Source organism: Channa argus, chromosome 4, assembly GCF_033026475.1.
Source record: "Channa argus isolate prfri chromosome 4, Channa argus male v1.0, whole genome shotgun sequence".
Classification (NCBI taxonomy): Eukaryota; Metazoa; Chordata; class Actinopteri; order Anabantiformes; family Channidae; genus Channa; species Channa argus.
In genome coordinates, this window is record NC_090200.1 from 20,923,062 (window position 1) to 20,936,663 (window position 13,602).

Sequence of the window (13,602 nt, forward strand, 5' to 3'; positions counted from 1 at the left end):
CATTCTGTTTGCTTCTTGATTTGGTCTAATGGGCTCGAGTCAATAAAAGGGTGTTCGCACGTATGCATCATTCACATGTAACAAGTGAAGTAGCAACACGGCAGAGGGCAGCAGAGTAATAAACTGATTAACTGGATTGTGTGCTTATTGAAGTGTCCATGGATTAGATGGGAGGCAGTAAATCACTATCAGCTCCAAGAGGTGCTGTATCAGACCTCTGACCTTCATGTGTGGGAGTGGTGTTGATGAAGGATCAAGAAAGTATCTCATTCATATTGCAGGTATTGTTATTACCTATTTGAAAACCGAGAATAATGGGTTTGATGTGCCCACAGCAGGTTTTTCTTACTTAACACAAAAATAAACCGCAGTTTTCATGTGTTTCCTTTGGTGGTTTACTCATATTTGTGTAAGAAGGCATTAAGAGGCTTGTGTGTGTCTCTCAGAGTGACAAATGATGAAAATGCAAGAGCGTTTTCAGTCCTCTCTGTTAGGGAAAGTAAAAAGATCTTTAGCAGACTGCCCAGCAGTTGGAAATATTCAGTTTGGTTCTATTTAAACACATTCTTCTCTCTGTAGAGCATGTCACACTTCAACTAGACAAGTGCCTGGGATTAAAACTTTTTAATTACCAATAATTATCACTGTGTGTCTGCTTTTCTATGCAACCACTTTGCTGTTCTATGCAACATGGCTTGTTATTAACTTGTTTGCAGTTCCTGGTTGTATATTAGCATTCATGTGTTTGTATGCATTTGTGGTTCATGTCTTCTCCTTCTGCCAGTTTTCTAATTTAACCAGACATTTGCATATGTACATGTATTTTCTCACAGGACTTGTGGTTGTACAGTGTTTCTTTCTACCCCTGTTGCTGGCACAGGACCAACCCATTTAAGACTTGTTGCTGCCTCAGACCATAATGTGGTCACCTGAGAACCCAAACCAAGATTGTACCTCTGGGGACTTACAGTTCCAACACTACTTTTTAAAAACAGTTTCATATTTAAAATTCTACTTTTGCAGCTTAACACGCAGTGGAAATTATTGAAAATGAATTAAGCAGCCATTTAGAGTAGGAAAGGCATTTTAACACTTCTTAACACACGTCACTACTCAGTTTCCTGCTTTCCATCTCACTACATCTCCCCCTACGATTGCTCGCTTGGTATACATATGGTAACCATCTGTCCTGGCAGAACAGAGCCTAAGCCCAGAGTGGGGCAGCACTTGTATGATCCATGCACAATAACAACACGATTAACCCTTTAGAGCCATAATAGTGTGATAAGAACAGTCTATATCTTGTGTTCTCTGCCATCACTCAAAGTGTGTTTGCATCAAGCTGTTTGTATTTTTTCTGCTTTGCTTTCATTCTGTCACACTGCCTACTTGGCAATTACGTTGCAGTCAGATCTCAATGACTTTTTTTATCCGAGTAATGCTTTAGTGTTGTCCTTCTGCTTATATATACATTTATGACAATTTGCGTTATCATGAGTTGCCAAATAACAGCTTGACTTATTCCTGCAGTGTAGCAGTGTCTTTTGGGATGTGCGTTTCCCTGTGTGTTTTTCCAAAATAGATTTAAGTGCAGGGTAGGAGTGACATCGAGGTCAGCATTCCTGCCCCACTGCTCTAGTCAGCCCTGTGACAAATAAGAGTGGATCCAAACTACAGTAGTTGTATGACAAATGTATGTATGGCAAATACAGAAAAATAAGTCAAAATTAAGGGCATTGTAATGTTTGCTTGTTCTTGCGTAGTATTATGTCTTTGACCAAAGCTCCTAAGCTCTACATTTCTGTGGTGAAAACATAGAATTTGCATGTGCATTTTTGCAACTGCTTCTGTCAGCTTTTAGTTAGTTAGTTAGTTAGTAAGTTAGTTAGTAAGTTAGTTAGTAAGTTAGTTAGTTAGCTGAGCTTAGCTCAAACACATAGAAGAAGACAAACGAGAGCAAAAAACCTAAGTTTAAAAATGTCAATTCATCAGCAATTAATGATGACATTTTGGCTATTATCATTCTGAAACAGCTACTCATCCTTGTTATTGTGTATTAAGACAGAATGTGGTGTAATTGCACATAAAATCAATAGAAATATGCAGTTAGCTGGATGGAAATAAAGTCTGGTCATTTCATGAGGTAAAAATCTTTTTTAAATTAGGTATCTGGCGAGTTCTTAGTTCATTCAGATGCTGAACTTGACACATACACACATACACTACATGATCAGGGTGAAATTTGGTGGAAGAACCATGTTTTCCCATTTTCTAGTCTTAATGCAAATCCAAATGAACCGCCTGCTAGCTGTTATCTTAGGACTGTACTTACCTTACAGACATGAAGGATATAATGTTTACAAATGTCAAGCTATTCCTTTGAAGGCAAATTCGTAAATACAAAGTTAAACAAATACGTAAAATTACAAAAAAGAAACACTGCCTTGTCAAAAGTGAATTTGTCATTTGTAATATCTTGGCTTTTAACTGCTTTGTTAAATGATTTCTTTTTTGACCTGACAGATTGTGGAATATGTGTAACTGTGCTGCATCTCCTCGTTATTTATCTTGCTTGGAGTATCATTCATCCTCCTCTACTTTTACTACTACTACATGTACTACTCTAGTCTCCAATCAGCATCACTAAATAGCTGCTAGACATAAAATACGGCTGCTCCACTTAAAAGGGGACAATTGCCTAATATTATCTCTCATCATTTTACATCCAAAATCAATAACCAAATGTTATAATATTATGATGATATCCAGAACACTTAAATAACAAACATATTTTGCATGTTACTGTATGTGTACCTGAGAACATTAGACTTCGGCTGCAGTGTCAGTCACAAGGAAAATACACACTAGATCTCTCATCACGCAAACAGACACAGAGAGAGTGGCTGTCTGGCTGGCTGGCATGTAAGTGCTCCATCAGTTCCTCCCTGAGGGTAGACAGTGCCTTGCATTAGGACGTAGACAACCAGTGAGTCACCTTGCCTGAGTCTATCCTGAGAGCTGTCAGCTGGTCGTGTTAGTTCCTTGAACCAAGGTTAAGGAGCTGCAGAGTTAAAATCACACGTGTAACAATAATCTGTTTTTACTTAAGTATATACAGTAATATTGTGTTTAAACAATATTATATTAGAAAAATATAAGGTAAATACAGTAGATTATCTTGTAATTATGTGTAACAAGTGTAACAATTTCAGTAATGCCACTATTGAAAATATTAGCCCTGTTGCAGTTGATAAAAACTCCTTGTAATAATTCACTAGAAAAAAAAGTTATTCCTCAAAGGAAACAATATGTGCACATTTGCTTGGACAAAAAAATGTAGTGACAGCTTTGCCGGTGGGGGGGGTTCATCATGGACACTGCTGATTACATGTTTGCAGTGCAGAAAGGCACTGAATAAGTCTACAGCATTTTTTAAAAAAAAGTATTAATGAAATTAGAGCTGCTGTACCACATGCAAAGTGTACACAGACTCTCTCAGTTTGTACACAGACATATTGATCCTTCTGCTGGACTACATTCTACTTTGTTTGGTCAGAGTTAGACAGAGTCTGAAACCAGCAATGTTCAAGGCAAAAGTGTAACACTGTGATTTTAGGTGCTAGGCAAACTGTACTTGTAGCCTATGCCAAAGAGCAGCTCTGCAATAATCCATAACAATCAGACAGCATGCACAATGCTTGAAATTGAAGTACCTTGAAATTGAAGCAGTTAGATGAGACTCAACCATAGTTTGTGGCCAGGGGAGGGTGTGGCTCAGGAGGTAGAACAGGTTGGGGACCAGCCACAGGGTTGGCAGTTCAATCCTCTGCTCCTCTGATGTATAAGCAAGACACTCAGTTTAAATTAGCTCCTCTGCTTGTGCCTTTGTATAAATGCGCCAAAATTACTAAATGTCATAATATCTAGTGGAAACGGTTTATTATGCCTTATGTGGTCATTATACATTTTTTCCTTTTTGTCACAGTTTTCTTTTATATTTTGTCTCTTTTTCTCTTTGTCCCTGTTCCCAGTTATCAGCCTTACACATACACTCACACCTGGTCCCTTCACCTCTACTTTGGCTTTCTCTAACCCAGACACCTGTTTTCTGTTTTAATCAGTCTCCCCAGTATAGGTCACTCACTTTTATTCATTCTCTGCCAGTTCATTTGTTAAGCCTCTAGTCCTGTCATGTATGTGACTGTCCGACCCTCCAGTTGCTAATCAAAAGCTCCAGTCCTGAGCAGCTGAGTGCATTCCCCCATGGTGAAGCTCTTGGCCAATACATCAGTGTGCTCTGAACCCCTGTCTCTAGTTTGCCGGATTCCTGCTACCCATTGTTTTCCAAAGGCTGTCCAGTCCTCTCCTGGCTCTTTTTCCCCATTCTCCAGGCCTTCACGGACTCTGTGCCATGTGTTTTTGGTTGTTTTCAGTTGTTGCCCTTCTAAATCCCTTCAAGATGCATTTTTGCATGAACAGTCAAATCTGATTACTACTATGGGCTGAGCAACCTCCAGCAGAAAATTCAACTAAAGTCAAATATATAGATAAATAAATAAAGCAAACACGATAGGGCCAGGTTTAAGGTGAATGGGATCTTTTTTATCCTTTAGTCAATTATGAAAATTATGGCGCCTGCAGTGCAGTATTCCACCAAATCACACCAGGAGGCCTGTAGTCTGTGCTCAATAAAATAGGTGCGTCATGAATTCTGTGGTTGTGCTTGAGTGGGGTATTTACTTTGGTGTATAATTGTTTGAGAAGAAAGTGAGCATGAGGTGCCAGGGTATCCCTCCTGCTGTTTTAAATGGTTTAAGATGGATTTCCTGGAGTTTGCACAACTGCTCACCAAAGAGGGCACATTTTGAGCAATGAAAGTAATAAAGGAGGAGTTTCACAGTAATCGCTTCAGACACAATTCTGCTGAAAAACAATGTACATTTCTTTTCTTCATAATTGACCTTGTTGGCTCCTCCGGGGCATTGGATTAAAACTGTAGTGGCTTAAGACACCTGACACTGGTGCAGCCAATGGTGATGATGTTATTCCAGAGTTTTGCAGGTTGTCAGTAATTCTCTAACCCTAACCCTAACCCTAAACCTAAAAAGTGTGCCTTACTCATCAATCAGAAAAATATATTTCCCGATGTTTTCCCTTAATAATGTCCCTATACTTGTAAATCAAATTAGTACAATTAATTTCTACTATTTATTTACTAAAAAAAACACAAACAAATAAGATGATGTACTCTTCAGTTTAAACCTTCACTGATTTGGTATTTGGTGTTTCCAGAGATAAAGCTCAAAATTTAAATAGTAGCCCTAAATGTCACTTGAGATGGCATCTTTTGGATTTAAGTATAAAAATGGCATGTGTGACATATGGAATTTGATAGAAATGAGTGTACCAAACTTTGTAACCTGTACATAATTGCTTTTTGAGGCTAGAGACTATATAAGCTGCTTCTAGCATAACCCACAAGAATCTCCCTTTGCCCCATTAGATACCATCCAAATTAATTATCTTATTAAGTATCTGTTTGCTCCCAAAAAATGAATAACGAATGCTACCTTTAATTTATTAGGGGGCTAATCCAAGAGTCACTGCTTAGAGAAATTTTATGAGTTGACACCCTGCAAACAGTAAGAAGGCTGCAGAGGAATGAAAAACTGAAAAAAAAACAAAAAAAAAAACGAAGAGTAGTCTGCTATTGTATGACACTCTCAGAGTAAAGAAGAGTAACTAATACACAGAGGTGTGTTTATTTCAAATGACTGAAATATTACACAACATTACCTTTGAGAGAATTGTATGACAGGTGCACAAGGCATAATTAGATATTAACTAGATATAAATATAGATATAGACATATAGGGTGACCAAAATACTAGAACTGCTTCTTAATATAATTTTTTTATTTTATTTTTTTTACTTATCCTGTGAGTTCAGGGTCGCCACAGCAGATCATTGTCCGCATGTTGATTTTGCACAGTTTTTATGCCGGATGCCCTTCCTGACGCAACCATCCCCAATTTCTACGGGGCTTGGACCAGCACTGCACAGCTGGGGATGGGAATGGGGTGTTGGGTGTTGGGTGTCTTGCCCATAGACACTTCAATATATAGCCAGGACAGGGGATTGAACCACTGACCCTGTGGTCCGTGAACAACTGCCTTACTAACTAAGCTACAGCTGCATTAATACATGAATACATTAATGATACATTAATGATAATGATAAATTGTATTGCCCTGAAGCCCTGTTGTGAGTAAATACAGTCTCAACCAAAACAAGTTCTTTGATGCCCAAATACTAATTTATCTCTTACTCTCCTTCCCAGGTGTGCTCAGCCTACCTGAGGGTCTGACTCTTCACAGGGATCAGCAGCAGCGAGCGGGGAAGAGCGGAGATGGGAACGCCTATAGTCAGTCTGACCTGCGTTCCATTGAACAATGTTTACTGGCCACCAGAGTGGGCAGCATTTCTGAGCTCAGTGAGTTGTGTGTGTGTGTGTGTGTGTGTGTGTGTGTGTGTGTGTGTGTGTAGGTGTGTGTGTGTGTGTGTGTGTGTGTGTGTTTGTGTGTGTGTGTGAGAGAGAGAGAAAGAAAATGTGTTTGGGTGAATTTCTGGTTGGAGAACTCCAACCAGGGACTAACGTTGGCCCCCCAATAATCCCTCCAATAATCCTCTCTGTAGTCAGAGGGCCTTTGACCACAGCATTTACCCACCCAATCTCTCTGGTGGATAGGCTCCCCAGTTGAGGATTCTGATAAGATTTTTTATAATAACGCCTTTCCTGTTTCAACATGACAATGCCTGCATGCACAGACCGAAACCCACAGAAAATAGTTTTTTCCAACTTTCATGTGGAAGAACCTGACTGTTCTCTACAAAACCCTGACTTCAGGCTCATCCACATTTGGGATGAATGTTAGCATAGCTGTTAGCCAAGTCTTATCATCCAACACCAGTACCTGGCCTCACTAATAGGCTCACAGGAGACAATTTAAGTTGTCATAGCAGTGAAAGTGCAGGTGCAACTAATAATATTAACAATGGCCCGGTAAGCCATGACAGTGTGACAGTGAGCCAGCATTCACAAAACCAGTGTCCCTAAACTGAAACAGCTAAATAGAGTTCAGCCATTATTCCTTTTTATTATTAACACCTGTGCTTTTCCTACTGTGGTCTTTCAATATGTCTTTTTGAAAAATGCCCATGGGTGGCTGTACAGTATATGTTCTTAGAGACGGGAACGAAATGATGAGGTCTTCTCAGAACAGTACAGGCTGTTATAGGAGCATATTTATGACAGTTTTTTAAAAGGTCTGTGTGTTTTTGTCTTCTGAATTAGGCTTAGCGCAATATGTCCAAAAGCTTGTAGCTGTGTTTTGAGGCTGGAATCACTGTAAACTGCTATTTTGGGCAGATAATTAAGAGTTAAGTTTGACCATTTTCATGCCAAAAATACACCCTTTTCAATACTTGGTCTGAACTGCTTGTGAAGCAGTAATTGAACCACCTAATAAAAGAGCTGTTTTGCCTTAGCTGAGCCTTTTTTTTCACCATGTACCATTACCCATGTTATTGACATGTCATTTTGTCAGCTGGTCTTTTAATCTGTTGGTCAACGACTTTAGTCATGACTAAAAATATCCCAACAGCTAATGAATGGATTGCCAATTTTGTACAGACATTTATTGTCACCAGATGATGATTTTAATTGACTCTGATGATGCCGCAAATTTTATTCTAGCACTGTTATCTGACCTTAATGTCACCAGTACTTTGATTTCTGACCAATATACCTGCTGAATTAATGACATTCTCACCAGCCTCAGCAAATAAACATTTACTAATGTACTACTTCTTGCACTGTAGAGCACTACTATGCCTTGGTACAATGAAAGAAAGGCTTTATTGTAAATGTGCAGCTCTGCTCATCTTCATATTTGAGTGGGATGATATTTTTGACTCATATGATAATGTGACGTATAATAACTCAAATATTGTCCCACTCTATCAGTAGATCACTGCATCGTAATCTGGCTATGCATGTGCATGCGCCTACAGTATATAAATGAAAGTGAATCACTGGGACTTGTACTGTCAGTGAGCATAATTCTAAAGAACTGCAGCCTTTAATTAAAAATTATTTTAGCTTTTTGCAATTTGCAAGCCTTCTAAATCTTGATTGAATGTGTCCACTCACAATGTACTCTTTTTTTTCCAAGAATAATTAACATCATAATGATTTCTAAATACAATTAAACATTACAATGTACTTTCCATAGGAGTAGGAGTTCAATTTATGTATTATTAATAATAATAATAACATTCTGACAACTTTGATAGAAACCTCGACAAATCTGTAGTGGAAAGCTCTGTTGCAGAGTACATACAATGATCAGCCACAACATTAAAACCACCTGCATAATATCCTCTGAAGGTCTCCTCTAGTATTTGGCACCAAGATGGGCGCAGCATATAATTGCAGTCTCTTAGGTTGTGTGGTGGGCATTCATTGATACTTGGACTTGTTTTCCAAGCACATTTCACGTATGCTTAAATATTTGTGTTGTTCCTCAAACCAATACAGAGTTATTTTTGCACTGTGACAGTGTGCATTATCCTGCTGAAAGAAACCCCTGCCATTAGGTAATAGCATTTCCATAAACAGGTGGGCTTGATCTGCAGCAATGTTTATTAAATTCTACATGAACAGCAGGACTCAGGAATCCCAGCAGAACTGCTTTCATCAGTGAGCCTTGGTTATGCTTTCTTGGTCCACTTTTAGATACTAACCACTACATACTAGGAACACCCCACAATACCTGCTGTTTTGTAGGTGCTCTGTCCCAGTTGTGTTGCAATTATAATTTGTCTCTTTTTAAAGTTGTTCAGATCCTTATACTTGTCCTGTTTCCCTGCTTGTTCAACATTAACTTGAAGAACGTACTGTTTTACTCTTTAAATTAAAAAAATAGGGAAAGGGCTGCAGGGTCTGTTTCCATTGCTAAAACATCTCTATATCAAGACAAGGCTCTAAACATATTTCTTGTACCATGTCTACTGTAAACATTTATCATCAGATTAAACAGCAGCCAATTCTCCTCACTGTATATTTTCTCAGGACTGAGGTGGGAGGGTTGGGGCACAGTGCCGAGCCAAATCACCAGCCATTCCCTTTTCATGTTGTATTGATGAGGTCAACCAAGGACTCATTCTGTTATGTTGACAATGCATATGCACTGTGGGACAACAGAACCGCCAGTGAATAATAACAGAGCTCAGTCCGGTGGTAATGTTATTACCTCTGGAGGGGAATTCTGTAAATAACTATAGGATTTGCAAACGCTCACATCCCATTCGGCAAAAAGAGAATAATTGAGAAAAGCTGAATAGTTGGCTGGGATTGCACTATCGAACTGTCACAGAGTGTATGTGAAAGAGAGCATGATGAGAAGCAAAAAGAGAATAAAAGCTGAGGAGATTGGGTAGAAAGACAGATGAGAGTTTGATTGCCTAAAACAAATTTCATGCACAAAAATGATGGCTCCAGCGCAGTAAAATTTGCATCCTGTGCAGAGACTGTCTTTTGCACTGGCATTTAGACTCAATTTTAGAGGTTTCCTACTTTTTACCTCTTTGTATTTTCTCATTTTCTCTTCTGCCTAAATGCCAAATTAGCATATTTGAAATGACATCCCCGCACATACTGCAATTATTAGGATTGTGTCATTGGCACTCAGTCATGCCTGACAACATCCTCCTTCAGGTATGTTCCTTGCAGTGGTGTATACAGTATGTTACTCAATCTAGTTTCAGTGACAACGATGTACGGAGGATAAAAAATACACGTAGTCTTTCTTCACTTATAGAGTTTTTATCAATATAACTGGGGAATAGCAGCACAACAACACTAAAGCAAGGTCAAATGGCTGTGACCTTGGTGTGCTGATTGATATGTCTGGCTTGACAAACGACGCAACCACTAGCAGCTTGGATTGAATTAGCAATTGACCCAGTTTCTCCAACTTTCTTCTTAGATTAGGTAAAGGTCATAATATTCTGCATGTACGAGCTCCACACATAAATTTACAACCTAAAACATATTACCAATCAATGAAAGTCAAATGATCTACCTGGCAGCTTTAACTTTAAAGGAATCCTTTGACATTTTAAGAAATCCACATTTTCTTACATCCCCTGAGTTACGTGACAAGGTTGATACCTCCGACATGCGTGTTACTCCACTTAGTATTACGGCTGTAAACAGGAGGAAACAGCTGAAATTCACTAATGAACAAGTTATGTCCTATTGGCTGTTTAAAAAAATCAACACGTCAGTCAATCTTCTCATCCAAGTTTCAGTAAATGAGCATTTTTCACAAAACGTATTTGCTCTGGTATTTTAGTTGGAGAGAGAAACAACATTTTGTGGGATTCTTTTAAACCAGATTCAGAAAGTTTAAGTTCCATATTGCAGTTTTTTTTTTTTTGTTTGTTTTTTTGTCTTATATGAGATATCCACATTAAATAGCTATATTGTCAATACCAAGACAGGACAGATTTTATCATGGAGAGGACTTATCGCTTATATACGATATATGATTTGATATGACACAGCCCTAAGTCAGCCTCTTAATTTTTCTCCCTTTTAATCTGGAAATCCAGCTCTCTGTGTCTGTTGAGCTCTGGACAATTAGAAAAATGTTAAAACTGTGAGACTGTGATATGCTAAATAATATTTCTCTGTAAAGAAAACAAAAACCCTCATCTAGTCATCATTCTCTCCACTTCTGCTCACAGCAGCCCTCACCTGCACTTCAAAATAAAGAGTTTCTTCTTTAATTTCATTTCCTGTATACTTGCTGTAATGGCTACTCATTGACTACGTTGTCATGCTCGTCGTGCCCTTTTAACTTGTTTGCAAAATTCATTAACTGGAACTATATTTGGCACTAAAATATTAATGTTGGTATTAATGAATCATCTATATTCTTCCATCTCCCAGTGGGTACTTTGTCATACAATATTATTATTAGATATTTATGCTGATTAAAAAAGATTATAAAAACATTATTATTACTGGACATGAAGCAAAAATCAATTTCAGATTCTAAAAGTGCATTTTCACAAGAAAAGCAAGAAAATTGATTCATCAAGTGCTTTTCATTTTTGCTATTTCCACATCTAGTGCTATGGCATCAGGCTGTTAGCCTCTAAGTGTTTTAGCCTTTCAAACATTGTTTTGTTGTGGCAGCTGTAAGAGCATATGGAATATGACTGAACATAGTACTTACATCTTAATGCCACAGACTAACCATGTATTTTATCTTGTGAAAGTAAAAAAAAAATTATAAGGATGGGAAAAGAAAAATGTTTTTAGAGGTCGTTGTTAAAAAAAAATGGGTTGACTATAGTGTTTTTCTTCATGATGGTGATTTTGAATGATAGGCTCAATGCAATCTTTATATAATGAAAGTTACATACCCTTCTGCAAGAATTATACAATCTGTCTGTATGTGATTCAACAATATAAGCCTTTTGTGTAACAGTATACATGCAACAGCTGCATTAAATGTCTGTTGCCTCCGTGTTATCTAATATGTGTAGTGGTTACACGCTCTGTCTGGTGGACAAAACTAATGGCAGGAAGAACAGCCTAGCATCTTGTTGAGTCAGGACGGCCACAGGTGAGCGTTAAACATAATCACAGCCGCATAGCAGAAAATAATGAAACACAGGAATTGTGATGAGGGCATCAGCTTCATGGTACAGCAATGGCCTATTCATCAATACCCAAAGAAAAGATGGCCAATGTGTATTTACAAAAGCTTGAATATAATAGCTTCATCAGAAAATGAGAGTAGATTCCTATTTTTCAAAAGAGCACACTTTCAAAATTAAAACTTTGGTTGTAATTTGGGTGCTGCATTGTTAGTTATTGACCCTAAAGGTGCCACCTCTAACCAAATCCCGTATAAATCAAAGCAGCGGCATTAGACTTTTGAATCTAGCATATTTGCTGTTTTAAAGGGATTTGAAAGCTTTGAAACCTAGAGTAATGTATTCCCTGAGATACCCGAGGAGCAGAATCTGCTGTGGGCATCCTTCATCTCTCTTCTTCATGTTAACATAAAGAATTAATTATCCAAGATGAGGTATCAATTCAGGGATTTAATCTTATAATGAAAAGTATATGGATGTTTTAGCATATTAAACTGCAACAGTATACTTACTTAAACTATACAAATAATCCTCAGAGCTCTGTGTCATGTAAAACAACTGTACACCTGCTGAAGGAGTGGCAGTAATCTCACTACTGATGTTGTCATTCAGTTTTAGAAATCATCTTCCTCTTCCTCTCTGCCAGCATCCTCTGCCAGCACTGGTAAAGTCACAGGTCAGCACAAATAAGCCATGAGAACTGGCTGTTATTGACCACCTCATAGTCATAAGCTTATCTAAGCTCCTTGTTATTACAATTATAGTAAGAGACTGATGAGGGAGGAGCAGCAGAACCTTCGCAAAAACCTTCAACTTAAAGTTTCTAGAAGAGATGGTCATTGCTGGTATAATGTTTCCTCGTCGTTCCATCAGTGGATGATGTCCAGCACATTTCTCCATCAGCACAACACCAATGTTCCCAAAGGACAGTTGAGAGATTGGCTGTTTTGTTGCATGAATGCTCTTCCCTCATTCAGGCATCCTTTTCACACTTTCCCCTTACATTGTGAGGCTAAATGGAATCTTGGCAAGCGCCAAACAGCACAATTGTGATGCTAAACAAACCTTTCTGTCCATGGGAATGACTATTTGTTCCCGCTCTCAGTTTTATAGACAGACATACTATACCATATTGTTCATTCAGACTGGGAAACTAAGTGCCATCATGCTCTATTACTTTTTTTCTTGAATAGTATCAAATTGACCAGAACAATATGACACAGTATTTTTTTAGATCAACCACGCTTCAGAATTTCATTACATTTTTTTCATAGTGCACTGGGTCTAGCCAGGAAGGAGAAGCGACACAAATCTGACAGGATTCAGTGAAATTGGATTTGAGTCCATGCTGTAATATTACAGGGTTGTTTTTCAAGTAAGTACTCTTTCACTCAATATATCAGGTGCCGCATGCATAATGTTTTCATAAAGTGGGTAGTCATGCTAACAATCTGGCTGGCTGTGAAAGTAACTTCCAATTTGTTTTTGATTAACTGAATTTGCTGCACTAAAAGAGTACCGGCCCCTTAGTATTAAAACAGGACTGATCATGCTTTTCCAACACACCCACAGAATATTAACATTCTTACTAACAGAGTCCTCTAAAGCTTTGATTTTTCGAGCCCAACTGGATGACCTTAAAGTACTGACAAATTATGCAGAGGAAATAGCTTGGACTAGCTAATATTTATCCATAAATATTCATTCTTCACAATGCGCAGTCCTGAGCAAGCTTATTCTCCTGCACTCCCTCTGTGAGTTGCACATAAGAAACTGGGATGAACCCTGTCTTTTTCCTGACTGTGGTGCGTGGAAACTCTCGATTTCCCCTGACAGAGTAAGCTCTAAGGGGGCTGGGAGGAATGAGGA

General features: G+C 38.3%; 1 protein-coding gene across 2 annotated transcripts in view; it reads left to right on the plus strand.

The window, feature by feature from the left end:
* Positions 1 to 13,602, plus strand: part of btbd11b (BTB (POZ) domain containing 11b) — a 64,381-nt gene that overhangs the window by 35,982 nt on the left and 14,797 nt on the right. For both annotated transcript variants that reach the window (XM_067501876.1, XM_067501877.1), the window contains exon 2: positions 6,341 to 6,493. In XM_067501876.1, the coding sequence (XP_067357977.1) occupies positions 6,341 to 6,493 (153 nt within the window). The remainder of the gene's footprint in view (positions 1 to 6,340; positions 6,494 to 13,602) is intronic.